Here is a 17,168-nt window from a genome sequence, read left to right as displayed (position 1 = left end):
CTTTTTTTTTTTGGTGTGATATTTAAGCAAACAATGATTGTTATATTTTTGTAAGACACTTTTCTTTTAGTTTTTATTCTTGTGGTAGCACATTTTCCATCACATTTATGAATTGTCTTCAGTAAAATAGAAGCTAATTGACCAATGATTCTAACATTTAAATATTGTGGGCAGATGATATTGACTCTTAAAAGTCATCATTTACTAATCCAGCATTTGTTTTAATATGTTTGAGGTTTCTTTCTTCTTTTGAACACTAAATATATTTTGAAGCATGTTGGAAACCAGTAGCCACTGACTTTAGTATTTCCATCCTATTATGGAAGTCAAAGGCTATATGTCAAAAACATTCTTCTTAATTTTATCAGAAAAAAAATCTCTAAAGGTAAGGACCATTTTACTTTTGGGGTTTTTGTTATTAGCAACACTGGTGGCTGTTAGGTGAACTGCAGCCACCCATTAACTTGTTGCTCATCTCTCTCTCTCTCTCTCACACACACACAATTAAAATGCAATTCAATGACCCAGCATACTCATGTCAAGGTTAATTTTCATTCTGTCTAGAAAAGGAAAAAATAACAATATATAAATAATATATATATATATATATATATATATATATATATATATATATATATATATATATATATATATATATATATATAAACAGAATATTAGGGCTGGGTTCTGATCCAGATTGCACATAGAAGGTAAATCGCATCATAACAAACTATCTAAAGACATGGGGGATTTATAATTATAATTGCAGTAAATTGTGGAAGCATTAAAAGTGTCCAAGATGTCCAAAATCTTTACACGCATTGACCCAAAGACTGTTTAGATGCATGTCACTGATGAGGAGATGACAAATGTTTACTGTATGATGATGTAAACAAAATGGCAGTAAAAAAACACCCAGCAGGCACAAGACGTCAACATGATGTCAGAATGACGTTGTGGCGACGCTGCATTTTGTTTGAAAATGAAAATCGGGTTGGCGTCAGAACTCAATGTCAGGCCGACGTCAATGTCCAACAACCAACTCAAAATCAACCAAATGTCAACGTGTAATGATGTTACAGCTTGACGTTGTGTGGAAGATGTTGGCTCAATGTTGGATTTTGGTCCCTTTCTAACACCACCTAAAATCAACCAAATATTAACACCATTTGACGTTGTTATTGGACATCAAAATGACTTTGTCCTTGGACGCTGGCTAGACATTGAATTTTGGTCACCTGACATCACAACCTAACCTAATATTAATATCTTATGGCGTTGCGTGCCTGCTGGACAATACCTAAATGCACTACAGAATGTTACAATGTTACAAATTGCATGAAAACGGAGTACTTTGAGTAATATTTACAACAAACACTTTTACTACATATTTGGGCAAGTAATGGTAATTTTACTTAAGTATGATTTTTCAGTCCTCTTTCCACTACTGCTAATTGACTCAGTTTGATTCGATTCATTGACTACAGATTTAATAAAAATACTGCTGACAGCTCTAAAAATGAACAGTGATCAGGAGTTTACATATGATGAATTAGTAAAAAGAAAATAAGAGCCATATAGCTGTATACTAAATTATTCATGCAAACTCTAATTGACGTTTTATTGAAACATGGAGAAAATAATTTAAAGCTTTTTAAATATAATAACTAAATCTAAAATAAGTTGAAACTTTTTTAACTATTTCCCCCAGCCCTAATAAAATGTGTTGCTCAATTTAAAAGAAAGAAAGTAATAAAACTGTTGAGAGAATGAATTGGATTTGTAGCAATGTGGGTATTTTTGCACATGCTTTGCAATCTAATGGCATCCTGTGAACAGATGACAAGACTGTAAATCTTTAGAGGTCAGAGAAGGATCACCGTAGTGTGTAAATGTCCATTTGTTATATATATTAAAAACACTGCTTCAAATGAAAATCCCTCTACAGACTTTCACAGTCAATGGCAAACTAGAAATTCTAAAAATATCTTGTTATGTTTCATTATAGTCTCAAAACCCATTTGTTAGTACTTTACACTAAAACCTTTTCAATACTAATCAGGAACATCTTCGAATCTTAAACATAGTCTATGATATATAGCCCCTTTAATTCTAAGGGCTGATAATTTAAGAAAAGTACAAGCTTTAGAATAGTTCACTGACAGAAATTGAGCCAAAAACTTGGCTGGTTATACATTTATTACATAAAAAAGCATGGCCAATATTTTGTATACAAATGTTGAGATAACATACCTCCATTTAAGTACTCCAAACACCAAGGATAAAAATCTCAAGTATATATATATATTTTTTTGTTAGAGTCGTAATCTTTTAATGTCCTCACTGCGGAAATCTACCCTTAGAGCCAAGACCTGGCGAACCTCAGCCGGGGTCAAACGCCACGTCAAAGGTCCAGAGTTGGGTCCCCAATAATCCAGGATCTCAGACACCTGAAGGAAGAATAATCAAACACGATCCTTATAGCCATCGACCAGTGCCATGGAGGAAAACATTTTCAAAGAGCAAAAAAAGTCACACACCCTCTCTAGATTCAGTATAGTTGCCATCTGTGTGAGTCGGGCAAACTTATCCCGGATGGTCCAAGAAGTGACGGAAGACAAGTATGCGACCAAAGCCCGCAGCTCCTTATCAAACTGTAATCCACCGAGCTACAAGCAAGAATGAAGATGACTGTTAGAATGTCTGTGATTTCAAGCAATTAAGATGTTATACGCAGGTTGGTTCCCACTTACCCTGCTGAAGGTGCATTTGAACACAGTCTTCTCCATCTCCATTGCAATTAGGCTGGTCATCAGGCTAGTCAGAGTATCATAGATGACCGGTGACAGTCCGACCTATTGAGAAACGTTTAATAAACGGGTTTGTATGCATGTGTGTTTATGAATAGATGTGTGTATTAAACATTATATACCTTAAACTCAGCCATAAGCTGCTCCAACTGGACAATGAGTTGCTGAACAAAGGGATCATTGGCTTCATACTCACTAAACTCTTCCTAAGATAAAAAAAAATAACACAAAACTTTATGATTGAAGGTACTGTTAATATTTCCATTGCTGTTATTGTCAATGGTGAAGACATGTGCTTTCACTCTGTCAAATAGCAGGTATGGTATTGTTATCACATACCTCTTCAATATTGTGCGAGACAGACAGGAAGCTGCTGATCCAGGGCTTTACTTGTGGCCTGATAGCAGTGTTGTTAAGCTCCTGTAGACCCTCCTGTACATATACAAACCATTAGCACAAACAAACAAGATCATCTTGCCTTTTAAAGTGGTCATAAAGTTAAAATTTACAACGATTATTTCTAGTGTAGTGTTATATGTTCAATTCAATTCATCTTTATTTCTATAGCCCTATTACAATGTAGATTGTGTCAAAGCAGCTTAATATAGAAGTTCTAGTAAATTGAAAATGTTAGTCCAGTTTTCAGAGTTGAAGTTCAGTTTAGTGTGGTTTAATTTTCACTGCTGAAAGTCCAAACACTGAAGAGCAAATCCATCGATGTGCAGCTCCACACGTCATATGTGATGATTAATGTGTGCACTTCAATATTATGAATAAATTCATGTGCCCCCATGACCTTTAATGAAGTATTGTAACCATCCCTCCCCCCTTAAAACTACTTTTCTTCCCGTCGTGTACAATCATGTTGATGATCCAAGCAATTCCCAAAGTATAAAATTAGGCGTAAATTATTTTCTAATTTCAGAAGCTGTTTCAACACGCCATTGAATGTGGACATAAAAAGAGACAGGGAATGAGAGACTTTCCTTTAAACGTTTTAAAATAATTCTGTATATTGATGTGATGACTATAGAAGCAGCAAGAAGTAGCTTGCAAAATACACAGCTATTTCCTATTCGCTTGAAGAAATCATGAACAGTAGAAGGCAATATTGTGCTGTGTTTTCATGGTACATTGACCTGGATGCTCACACGCTGATTTCTGTCTCTGTACAACAAAATGATTAGCCTTCTGGTAAAATTTTATTTTGGACATTTCAAATATTTCCCAAGTGAGCCTTAACCTAGCAAGTTAACCTAGCACTTTTTCACAGTATTTCCTATTTTCATATTATTTCTATTGTCTTATTTCTTTTAGTTTGGCTGGAATAAAATATAAAAAAGTAAATAAAAATACGATCAATATTTATTATCAGCCCCCTAAAGATTTTTTTTTTCTGATTGGATACAAAACAAACCACTGTTGTCCAATTACTTGCCTAATTAACATAACTTGCCTAGTTAACCTAATCAAGCATTTAAATAGCCCTTTAAGCTGAATATTAGTATTTGCAAAATAGTTATTAAAATTAATATATTATCATCATAGCAAAGACAACATAAATTAGTTATAACAATTATTGGTTAAAATGTCTTGAAAAATATTCGCTTTGATAAAAAACACAAAAATAACTAATTGATAATATAATTGATATTGTTGAACTGTAAATATTTGATTCTTCAACTGTAAATCACAATAAAACGTCTGTTTCATGCCGACTTTGTGCAAGTATTTTTTTAATTCAAATAAAATGTTACAAAATCCCCATTTCAACCATTGAAAAACACAATTAATAAAGAAAAGCTTACAATTAAAAAGCATATTATCGCCTAACTGTTCAATGATAGTACAGAAACAGATAGCCACTGACCTGGAGGAGGTCTTTGAATTTGCTGGAGGTGTTGACCAGATCCGACAGACAGCTGTCGATCTTCTCCTTGGCATGATCTGAGCTGGCTCCCTGGCTGAACAGCTTGGCACAATCACTCTGAGATGAACGTGTAGAGAAGAAAGCATTTTAGGACACTTGGAACAACACTGTGTCAGCACTAGTCAGACAGATTCAACATATTTTAGTTGAACCATAAGACTAAATTAATGGTTTCTGGGTGGCATGTCAAATTTTTAGGAACAGTAAACTACTATATACAAGCCATTGATGAAATCTTACCCAAAATGTCTGAAAATGTAAGTAAGTGGCATCTTAATCTTGCCATTTAAATATTGTAGAAAATATATTTGTACATGCAACAGATTGGTTTGTAAAAGGTCTTATTTGCATCAACTATAAATGCATGAAAAAATTATTTTGAATTGGATTGTTGCATAAGGGTGAGCAAATAACTTGAGTATGTACTTATTAGGTTGGCTGAAAGAAAAGAAAAATGACACAGACCTCGAGATTCTTTTTCAGGGTGCTGATATTCTCACTGCAGACCTCCACATTATTGAGGGTCACCTGAGAAACAAATACATCATTATTTTCACACTTGTGTGCTGTTGGGGATGTTCTCATCCATTTCGAAGTCTTCATTTCTAATTTTACTTTCTCTGCGTTTCATCTGCAAAAGAAATGGTTTTTGGTGATAAATCTTATTTTAACACTTGATGGATGTGGGTTTGATGAGGGGGGGTCACCTTTAATTGGACAGGACAGTGTAGAGTAGACAGGAAAGCATGGGGAGCAGACACATTTTCAAAAACTCGAATACACTCTGGGCAAATTTACAACCTTTTCTATATGCTTGTGGCTGTACTTGCCACATTGACTTCAATTATAATGACATATTTTAATAGCAAAGCCATCACAAAATATAATTATGCATTCTTCGTTGGAGGCATTTCCTGTTGGGAAGGGGGGACAATGTGTAATTCATTTTTACTGTTCATCATTAGTTGCAGTGGAAAAAAGTTTAGCTGATCACACTTTACAATAAGGTTCATTAGTTAATGTTAATTATTGCATTTACTAACATGAACAAACAGTGAACAATACATTTACTACAGTATTTGTTCATGTTAGTTAACGTTAGTTAATGAAAATACAGTTGTTCATTGTTAGTTCATGTTAACTCATGGTGCATTAACTAATGTAAAAAAGCATGGACTTAGATGTTAAAAATGCATTAGTAAATGTTCAATTATGATTAATAAATGCTGTACATGTGTTGTTCATGATTAGTTCATGTTAGTAAATGCATTAACTAAAGAACCTTATTGTAAAGTGTTACCGTTTAGCTTTTGGTGTTTATATGGAGTATAGTGTGTATATATGTATGTGTGTGTGTGTGAGAGAGAGAGAGAGACCTTTAAACAGCCACAAACATAACAATCAGGTTAAAAAATTTGTGAGAGTGTGACAAAATAGGTACAGGTAAGAAATAAAAAAGTAACCATGAAAATCCTATCCAATGGAGGATGAGGGAGCTCTCAGATTTAGTCTAAAACATCTTAATTTGTGTTCTGAAGAAGAATAAAGCACTAAATTTACATTTTTGGGTGAAGCAATCCTTTAATCCTTAAAGGAAGTCAGTCACTTAACGGATTTGTTTTGAAAAGCTTTGTTTCTCCTATCACTATGAGAAGAATCCAAGTGCAGGAGATTTAATAAAGAGCGCAAATACAGAACAAGGAACAGAAAACTCTAAAATGAGCAATCAAACAACAGATAAATGAAACAAAAGGGCTAAATATGAACCCTTTTCATATTTCTGGGTTTTCAGGAACGGAAATCATCATAGTTGGGTAAACTTAGAGCCCAGTGAATGGGAGACTACAACCCTTAATTTTTTTACAATCCCATTTGCTGAAATAATAAAAGAAAAACGTCCCAAAGGTGTTATCAAAACTTTCAGAAAAAGAAAAATAATAATAGTGTGAGACTGATAACAGCAGCCAGAAGAGAGAATAACATCAAATTTACTGTCCTGCCCCATAGACAGCTGCATTAGAAACACTTCGCATGAGCGGTAATTCATTTGTTGTAATTTGATGCAAGATTATATAATACACACACCTAAATGTTCATACATTTAAAAAAAAAATTCTAAATAATAAAAGCTTTCAAGGATTTAAGATGCGGATGAAACGCATCATAACAGTCTTGTAAAAAGGGTCCGTTCAGACTGAGCAAACAAGAAACATTTGTGAAGACGATCAAAGGAAACCGATTAAAGCAACTCCAAAAACTACAACAGAAAACACATCAAACTGACAGTATAAAAGTATAAGATGAGACAGGTCGGCAGACTGGATGCTCACCAAGTATGCGCTCTTGGCTTGCTCCTGGCTCTCAATGCCGAGGGTTTGTGTGAGGTTCGTTATCTTGCCCTGCTGCAGGCTGCTCTGCATCAGGCTGACGGCACTGCTGACCCCTCGCTGCAGGTCCTGCAGAGCACTGACGGGATATCCCGCCCGCAACTTGCATACTAGCACCTCCCTGGACACAGGAAAATAGAAGAAAAAATTTACAGAACATTTCTAGATATGAATTTTCCAACAGTTCACATTATTTGATGTTTGTTCGTTTATTTATTTATTACTAGATTGGCAACTTATGAGTATTTCCATATTTGACCAATATAGATAAAAATATAATATAACAAAATATAAAATAATATAATATAATATAATAACATATAATATAATATAATAACATATAATATAATACAATAATATAATATAATATAATAACATATAATATAATATAATAACATATAATATAATCCAATAATATAAAATAATATAATATAAAATATATTAGAATACAATACAATATAACATAATGTTATAAAATATAATGTAATATTATAAAATATAATATAATATTTTAAAACATAATAAAATAAAATATAATATAATAATAAAAAACTACAGTATATACATTATATTTATACATGATTAAATAACTTACTTATATTAAGATACATAATACTTGTGTAAACATATAAAATATAAAACTTATAATAAATTATTTCCAGGGATATATTTGTAAAAACATCAATCCAAGTGGTCTCAGAATAAAATCTTGTTTAGGAGTTGTTCTACTAAAAAACTTTACATTCTAATAAAACACATTTTATGGTGAGGAAGACATGTTATTTGACAACGGTAAGAAAAGGATAACTGTAGGTGTATGTCTATGTACCTGAAGTCTGTCTCCAGAACACTGGTTGCATGATTGATCATGGCACACACACAGTCAGAGCTGCTGCTGGTGAGTGCCCGACTGATGCATTTCTTTACAATGTAGAAAACATCATCCACCACGCTTGAGCTCAGCTGTCCCACCTCAGCGGTGTCCATCGCAACGGCCTATGAAATCATATTAAACATTCCATAAGTACATTCATTCTGCCAAAAAGATGCACAGTTTAAGGTGTTACAATGTTTTTATTTTTATTTTGAAAGAAGTCTCATCAGGGTTAGCATTTATTTAAACAACAATTTAGCTGTTTTTAATTAGAATATATTTTACTTTATAATGTTTTTCTATGATTGCATAACATTATCTCCAATAGTCAAACAATCCTAAACAAATCATGGTGATTTGGAGCTTTGGAAAGTATCATCACAACTGAAAAGTATTGTGCAGCCTAAAAGATTTGTAAAAATCATGATACCACTTTAATAAATGAATATTATACAAAATTTTTTTACTTGAAAAATATTTAATAGTAACACTGGTAATTTCTTTACCATCATTGTATTTTAATGTATCTCTATTTAAATATTACTTTCCTGCTTCTTTGCATTTTAAAAACAACTGACAAATTCCAAACATTTGAACGGTTAACATTCGTAACTGGAGTATAATGTACATTCACACATGAAAGTCTAGATTTATATACTGAATACACGAAGCACCTTGTTGACAGACTCTCTCATGTAATACTCCTCCATAGGAATGTAATAGCCAATCAGCTCCTGCATAGTGCGACTCAGCTGGCAATTCTTCAGTAACTGTTCTAAACTCTGCTGATGCTCTAGAAATAAAAAAAGTCAAACAACAATAAACAATACAAGCAAATGTTGTTAAACTGAAATTCCACCGAAGTAATAATAAGCATAAATCAGTGGATGCATTGAGCACTGTTTTTTTGCAGTCATGTCTAGTTTGTGTAGCCAACAAGAGTATTACAATTAAATCTGGCTGTGTTATTCAATATATGTGCTGTCAAACTAGTGAAGTAAAGGTTTACATATTATTTACGTGCACACTGTGAATATATATGTATAAATACGAACACATTCTGTACATGAAATACAAAAAATATGTCAGCCCTGAGCAGAAGAGATACTAAACAAAAATGCAGTCTGTTGGAGACTATGCGGCTCAAATGAAGCGAATTATACACACATACTCTGGAAATGTTTAAAATTCATGGCAAGAAATTCATAAATGCTTAGAGATTATATCCCATTTCCCCATCGGTTTTTCTTCATCAACACTATACTTGGGCCTCAAATATCCTATGTTAGAAGAAAAATCTAACACAAAACTGGTGAAAAATTTGCTGATAGCCTGTAAAAATTCATAACCAAAAATAGTTACAGCTCAAAATACCTCAATTTAGTGATTGGTTTGAAATAACGTATGATATCTATAAAATGGAGAGGCCATCAATAAATGATTGTTTACAGACAGGAGTTTAAGGAGATATTGAGAAAAAGGGTAGAATATATTCTCCCATTAAAACCAGACTCAATATAGACTGTACAGTAATCAGAAAGATGTGAATTTTATATTGTTTATTTTATGTAAAAATAATAAATTATCAAAAAATAGTGAGAAGAATAATACTTATTTAAAAATAAATCCATTCAAAATTAACATTTAACCTGCTAAAAGCACCAGTCTCTCAATTTCGTACGTATAGTTTTAAAAAAGTACTCAATCAGTACACAATTGAATAGTAATTGTAAAGCAACAAATAAGTTTGATCTGTTTTCATTTCGATGATAACCAAAAAAAATTATGAGTGTATTGTTTTGATTGTTCTTATAATGTCCCTGAATCATTCATGTTATTTAAATATTTATGGGATTTTTGTATTTTACATTATCTTTCATCTGTACAATTTCTGAATTTCTATGTTTGGTTGCATTGTGCCCTATGTACCATACATCTCTATGTAAATTTGGAAACTGCAATAAAAAAAAAAGAAATACAAAAATGAACTTTGTATTAAATATAAATATTTATCTGTTAATATTAACAAGCAATTTATACAGTACTGGCACGGATCATTTTAAATACACAAAAATATATACAGTGTACAAAAATATATACTTTGGAAATACCTTCAAAATAACATTAATTTTGGATGCGACTGATCACGATTAATTGATTGACAGCACTAACATATGTAATACATTTGAAAATTTGAAATCTGCCTTTTGTAGAATAAATATTATAATATGTTGATCTGGCGCTCAAAAACAAATTATGTGTTACCTTGTATAACCGCTTCATCCGCCATGGCATCTGCAACCTCGAAGTCAGCGACTATACGCCGCCTCAAGAATCGGAAATACAACTCAGCTCTTGAGTTCATTAAGGTAACCTCACATAACACAGGATCCAGGTCTCTAGATAAAACATACAACCCCAAATAAAACCATTCACATTCTTGAAATGCTCAAATAATTTCGATGACAGAACTAGAACACAGACAGCACCTGGGTTCGATCTTATCCGTAGTCATGCCCCTCATCATGTTGCTCTGGACAACCTGAAACTATTAGGAAAAATGCATTTATTTTACAGGAAAGTTCACACCATGGGATATTTACTAAACAAGGGACACTATTATGAATAAGAAATTCCATAAAAGCAAAGATGGTAGGTAAAATCTTGTAGCAGAGATAGGGTTTGTGTAAGTTTTAAAGCATTTTAAAGGATTTCTGAAGCAGACAGTCTACTAATACTCAAATGGACTATCAAAATAAAGTGTCACCAATAACTCTGTTCCCAATTACTATAATATGAAAGTAACAGTTTTTCTTACCTTCTGATCGCAATGTAAAAAAAGTTTACAATACTTCTGTACTTTAGCCTTGTTTTTTCAGAAAAGATGTCTAAAGATTGTTAAATCAATATACTTTGGAAGCAAATTTACCTTCTTTTAGTGATATTGATAAAAGGTACCATGAAGTGCTTTAAAATAAGTAGTTTTATTCCATGTTTGACGTAATCTTTACTAAAAAATTAAGAGAAGGTGGGACAGAGTAGCCCCTCCCCTTTTGAATAAGTAGCAAATATCTTTTTTTGTTTTAACACAGCTCTACCAGTGAGTGGTTGAGATCAAGCATATTAAATGAAAAGCAAATTAGAAGTGTTTTGAAGGAGGAGGGACATGTCAGACGTTAGAGAGCATATGATTGGTCAGGATTTGATGAGAAACTGAAGCATGAGGCGACATAAAAAAATCAGTGATCTAATTAGATGGAAATGACAAACTGCAAGTTTTCAAGTTTATATCAGATTTATATCTCCTAAATGAGTGAATTTTGGTGCACTTTTTTTGGGGGAGTTTTGGAGCAAACCAACATATAAATGTCCTTAAAACTAACAGACTGAAACTAATATCTAATTTTTTTTTATTTTAATTTTATGGGGCTTTTAAAATTAAAGTTAATTTGATAATTATAACAACACAGCAACTCATTTTTAATGCAATTTACAAACAGCAGCAGTATTGGGATAAAGTTTAAGAAGCATTACAAATAAAGAAAACTGTGTCCCTTTTATCAATGCATTTCTCCTCCTAGAGCAACTATTACACCATATGTGTATATTAATATTATTATTATATTATTTAATATTGTGTTACATAATGGCACATTTCAGTAAACTGACTGATGCAAGCCTGAGTAAATCTTGTTGCGTGAATTGTTTAAATACTGTCCTATCCTACATTCTGTGTTTAAAGGAAACTTATTTGCGATAAGGTCAAACATAAAATTAAACCTTTCTGCACCTTTTCATTATTAATTCAGAAAAATGCCATAGTAGGTTTGCACTGGGGCAAACTGTTAGTAAATCTAGTAAAATGTAAAAATGAATTTTTTATGCATGTTGCAAAAACACAGAAACAGTGGATACAAACTGTACACAAACCTTATTGTTGTAATCCCTCTGTTGGATGAATTTGTCCACTATTTTCTGAGCCTGTTTGTCACACTCTTTCTGAAGGTGCGCGAGAAGTGTGTGCAGGCGGCCCGGTCCATAGTATGTCTCCACTATTGGCTGATGGGTTTCTACAATGCGTGCAATGCCTAATAGATACAGACAAATACTAGTTGATGTCTATTCTTCTCAGTCCATTACAAATATTGTTTGCATTCATAACACTGTGCATCGTACCTTCGAGCAGCAGTGTAAGAGTGTCAGCAAAGATCACAGGTGCTCTGCGTTCACCGAGATCAGAGCCAACGGCCAAGATTAAATTCTCCTCTGCCTTACTGGCCAACTAAAAGAGAAGAGAGAAACACATTAGCCTTCAATTCTGTGGGATTCTGGACATTGCTGCAGACTTTAATTCTAGTATGATGATTTAGGGCTGCATGTTAAATTGTAATTAAATCGAAATCACGGTTTAGCAAAAGCTGTGATTGTCATGCAGAGCTTGTCCAGGAAGCAAAGCTCTGTAAATTTACTGTAATTTTTACTGTAAAATTTACTGTACTGTACTACTGTTTACTCTGTAAAATGACGCAAACAGCTGTCAAATCACAGAATGGGAGCATCTCAATCATCACCCTAGCTTCCGAGGTCATTCTTTAGTAGGTTGTGTGCACTAATTCAGGAACAGATAAAGACAGTGATGAGCTTGGTTCACTAAATATTGGGACACACTGAGTGTGACATCAGAATGTCCTCGTTGTACATAATCAAAACTGTAATTTATACAGATAATTTCTATTTATTAATTTTACCATGTTTTTAAATATGCAATTCAGCTAAAAAATTTACCAGCAAAATTACAACCATTATACAATTACAGTTGTTTAACAGATATTTATAAACCTATCTAGCCATGTTCATTCATGTTTAAAATAAAAAACAATGCATTTATCTTAGAAAAACGTCTCTCTTTTGTCATTTTGTTTGATGATTTGGGTCACGTGATTCATATTTCATGCTTCCGAATCAATGTATTGTGGGACTTTTTAGGACGCAAACGTTTCAGTGCACTGAAAGAATTTTGCAGTTGGGACAGCACTTAAAATTGCCTGATGCCCTGATCAGTGCACTGACTATTGAACAACAAGGGCTGATTGAGATGCATTCAATGATTATTTTCGATTAAATCATCCCCAGTTTTTTTCTGTAGATTGTCAGTAAACCATAGCTAGTAGACATGCATGCTCCATCTTAAAGCAGGTGCTGGAGAACTGGCTTCACTGACCAAATGCGCATAAAAAGCCACCTTTGATTAACAGTGCACCCCTATGATGATGTATTTTCAATTAAAATAGAATACCGAGTAGGTGGTGGGATTTTATTTTTTGTGCTCCTGATCTCATCATTCAGCTACAGCAAAATAATGGATCGGAGAAAGACTGCCATTCCAGAACAGAAGTAAATGGTGAGATTTTAATTATTTTACCAAAACAAAAAAGTTTTTTTTTCAGTGGAATAACTTGCATGGATTAATTGTTAATTTACAAAAGAAAAATCACCCAAATATAATTTCCTCATCATTTACTCATACTCAAATGGTTCTAAACTTTTATGAATTTCTTTCCTCTGTTGAACACAAAACATATAGATATTCTGAAGAATGTAAGGGGGAAAAAAACATTTGTTGACATCCATTGTAAAAACCAAAAAACACCATGAAAGTCTATGGCTGTTTTTTTCCTTTACAATATCAGAATATCAGAATAAAGAAACTTTTGGGTGAACTATCCATTTAAGGTTAACAACATGCGGTAGCAAATAAACATTCTAAATTTTGATTTCATGGCGACTTTAATACTCCAACCCATATAGTCTAACCAAACAATTTTTACTGTAATGTAGGGTGGACATGCATACATGCTCCTACCTGACTGCAAAGGTACTGAGCAAAGCGTGCAAGTCCCTGCTCATGGAGTCCTAGTAAAGGAAGGATCTTGAAAAAGCGCTCAACTTGAGGCAAGTCGCCTGTGGCAACTGCTTCCTCCAGACGAGTGGTAACCAGTGTCTTCAGATTGCGCTCTGCCTCCTGAAGCAACGCAAGGCTGGCTTCAACTGCACTGCCTGTGCAATGTATAGCACACATAGAAATAATTCAATAATGTAAGCACATGATTTTGAGTACCTTTGTGAGTAAGATTTGCACATTGTACATTATTTCTACGCAGATTCACCACTACCAGCTAAAATATTAGCTTTTTAAGCTGTTTTTTTTACTAATCCCATTAATTATTCAAATAAATCTACATTTTTTATTTGCCTTCAAGTTCCAAATAAATCAAATAAAGTATATATTTTTGGCAAGCATATTTAATATCCTTGATTATTCACCAATATGCAAGAAATGTGGTTACTGAAATAAAATCAATTTCTAAATTTTGCTCAGCAACAACCACCATCTCAAACCATTTATTTAATTTCTCCCACAAAAGCACCATTGTGGCAAGACAATATTTTTAAAAACAATAATTTCAACCAAAATTTGCAAAGGTAACCCTACTCGCAGGAAAAAAAACATCTTGGAGTCAAAAAATGGCTCACCCTCTCCACCCTGCTTGCTGAGCTCGATCACAGACTGGTCAAGAGAAAGGTAGCGATGAATGTGGGCAGCGGCCTGTTCATAGTCCTGATTCCGCAGGGCAGTCTGAACACCATCTGTGCAGAATTTCAAGTCCAGAATATCATCAGCCCGCTGAATCGCTTGGTACAGCCTTTTCTGAAAAGGAACCACACAAAATTGAAGGGGACTGTTTGACACAAACCTATGATCATGAAAATGATGTTGGCACCTTGGTGAGATCCAGCTGTCTGACTTTGCTGCTGACATTTTCTGCCAGGCTGCATGTGAAGTTGATCATGCCAGAGAGCTGCACAGCGTCTCCCTCGATCAGCTGCAGGTTGGGTCTGAGGTACACACACATTTTATCATCAGCACACTGACATATTTATTTATTGCAATATAATACACTACTGGTCAAATGTTTGGGAACAGTAAGATGTCTGTTTATTTGATCAAAACAAAGTAAAATCATAATTAAAGCTTAAAAATACATTTATTACAAATAATACAAATGTATTACTGAAAGTGTCAATCAATCACACATAATTGCTGTTCTATTTTGCTTGATTATTATTGCCACTCCGCCATTTGTGATGACTGTAATAATTATTTTTTCAATTTCATTTAAACATATGGACAATACTACAGAGAAATGACAAATATTTAAACAAGGAAAAACAACAAAATAAAACAACATTTCCCAGTTTAAAAGAACCCCCAAATACCTCAAAACATTGTTTGTTTATTTATCTCTTAAAATATATGTTGGGCAGCACGGTGGCGCAGAGGGTAGCACAATCGCCTCACAGCAAGAAGGTCGCTGGTTCGAGCCCTGGCTGGGTCAGTTGGCATTTCTGTCTGGAGTTTGCATGTTCTCCCTGTGTTCGAGTGGGTTTCCCCCGGGTGCTCCGGTTTCCCCCACAAAGACATGCGGTATAGGTGAATTGAATAAGCTCAATTCCCCATAGTGTGTTTTCCAATGATGGGTTGTAGCTGGAAGGAAATCAGCTGCGTAAAACATATGCTGGATAAGTTGTCGGTTCATTCCACTGTGGTGACCCAGATTAATAAAGGGACTAAGCCGATAAGAAAATTAATAAATGAATATTTAGGTTATGTTTTCCATAGTCACATTCGTAACCATTTCTTTAAGCCAACATCCTATATTTGGTGTATGCAGTTTTCCAATTTAAAGAAATTAACCTTTTAGCCTGAAGAATAAAGACTTCTAAATATAGATTTAGTTTTTTTTTTAGCTTGACTTTGGCTCCAACTTGCTTCAGCACACTTGCCTGAAAGTTTCTAGTATACCTAATAAGAGCTTAATAGGCTTTCTTCAGGTTTGTTTGATTAGGGTTGGACCTAAACTCTCTAGGACACTGGCCCTCCAGGACAGAGTGTGGACACCCCTGCCTTAGGGTATTAATTAAATATAATTACAAAAAGTTACAAATAGGTTTTCCTACCTCATATTATTGTTGAAAACAAATTGATTGTGACAAATTGGACTTTTTAGGATACTTTGATGAAAAAAAAGATGAAAAATATCTGCATTTATTTGAATTTACTCTATAAATATATTTACTTTCTTTCTTGAACAATTTAATGTGTCCTTGATGAATAATACTTTTTCTTTAATGGTACTATAGCACAGCTTTAACAAAAATTATGAAGCTCAACAGTTTGTAATTTTTAGAATTAAAATTTTTAGAGCTTTGGAAACAAGCTGCTTTTTAAAACAATTGTTTTCTTGTGTTTAACACAATCCTTAAGAAGTCATTATAATATGTTGATTTCTGTTTCCTATGGTCAATTATTGTTGCCACTCTCTCTATATATACACAGGTTATATATGTATATTTTAACACTTCTACACACAGGTCTCAATACTACAGACAAAAATCTTTTTAAAACACCAACACTACTGATTTCAAACATTTGACTTGTGTTGTCAGATTGTCCTACGTCCCATTCAAAAAGTAAGTAGCACATTTCGATGACCATCAGATTTTGCTACCAGATTTTTAATGCGGAGCAGTGTGATATGAAGTTGTAATATCGCCCTAACCTACCTAATCCCTTACCCCAACATCAGAACCATTCAAATACTGTGTTGGTAGCATAATTCTGATGGGTAAGATAAAATGTCAGGACACCTGTTGTGGTGAAACGTTAGGTTAGCTGTAATCAAAAGCACTCACCCCATCCTCTGCAGGGAGAGCATCTTTGTTTCGATGTTGTTCTGTTGTCCCACAAGAGCGTCCAACTCCACCTGCACTTCCGCCTGTCAGAGAGGTGCGTTTGTTTACAGTTCATGCCAGCGTATGTCAACACTCCAAATCTCATTGTTGACGCACACAATCTTTTTTAAATGTCAAACACTATCTAGAACACATGATAAGAGTTTTCATAGTAGTCCCTGAAGTAACGAGCACACCCTTTTTCCACTGGTAAATATTTACCTCTTCGGCACACAGCTGCGCGTAGACCCGCTCCAGATCCTCCAGCTCAGTTAGAGCCTCGATAGTGTCGGTCTGCACGGCGGAGACCCCCGCCGGACCACCGCGACGACGAGCCGGTGAAGCTGCTTCTTCCATGACAGCCCCACATACAC

The 17,168-nt window shown here is 34.1% G+C and overlaps 1 protein-coding gene across 2 annotated transcripts; it reads right to left on the bottom strand.

Moving 5' to 3' along the window:
- Positions 1–12: 12 nt before the first annotated feature.
- On the bottom strand, positions 13–17,166 carry cog4 (component of oligomeric golgi complex 4). 2 transcript variants are annotated; one of them, NM_001039823.1, is made up of 19 exons: positions 17,017–17,166; positions 16,756–16,838; positions 14,784–14,898; positions 14,536–14,710; positions 13,865–14,058; positions 12,178–12,283; positions 11,932–12,089; positions 10,491–10,549; positions 10,267–10,400; positions 8,676–8,794; positions 7,957–8,123; positions 7,071–7,248; positions 5,206–5,268; positions 4,681–4,797; positions 3,150–3,242; positions 2,933–3,016; positions 2,754–2,855; positions 2,541–2,669; positions 2,182–2,450 (listed from the first exon to the last, which is right to left on the bottom strand). In NM_001039823.1, the coding sequence occupies exons 1-19, from the start codon at positions 17,149–17,151 to the stop codon at positions 2,316–2,318; spliced, it is 2,346 nt and encodes a 781-aa protein (NP_001034912.1). In that variant the 5' UTR covers positions 17,152–17,166; the 3' UTR covers positions 2,182–2,315. The 2 variants fall into 2 exon arrangements, 1 of the variants encoding a protein (NP_001034912.1); XR_012382485.1 differs by lacking the exons at positions 2,182–2,450; positions 2,541–2,669; positions 2,754–2,855; ... (2 more) ...; positions 4,681–4,797; positions 5,206–5,268 and adding an exon at positions 13–489 and having other exon boundaries at positions 6,128–7,248.
- Between the last annotated feature and the right edge of the window lie 2 nt (positions 17,167–17,168).

The sequence above is a fragment of the Danio rerio genome, chromosome 7 (assembly GCF_049306965.1).
Source record: "Danio rerio strain Tuebingen ecotype United States chromosome 7, GRCz12tu, whole genome shotgun sequence".
Lineage (NCBI taxonomy): Eukaryota > Metazoa > Chordata > Actinopteri > Cypriniformes > Danionidae > Danio > Danio rerio.
Note: the sequence above shows the minus strand (reverse complement) of the source record. Positions and strands in the feature narration are given on the sequence as shown.

What these genes read in the sequence shown, in the direction of transcription:
- cog4 (NM_001039823.1), bottom strand. Translation starts at nt 17,151, where the DNA reads ATGGAAGAAGCAGCTTCACCGGCTCGTCGTCGCGGTGGTCCGGCGGGG. An exon ending in TCTCGCACAATATTGAAGAG is followed by an intron (nt 3,017 to 3,149) that starts GTATGTGATAAC and finishes TTTTTATCTTAG; the next exon opens with GAAGAGTTTAGTGAGTATGA. An exon ending in TCAAATGCACCTTCAGCAGG is followed by an intron (nt 2,670 to 2,753) that starts GTAAGTGGGAAC and finishes TCTTGCTTGTAG; the next exon opens with CTCGGTGGATTACAGTTTGA.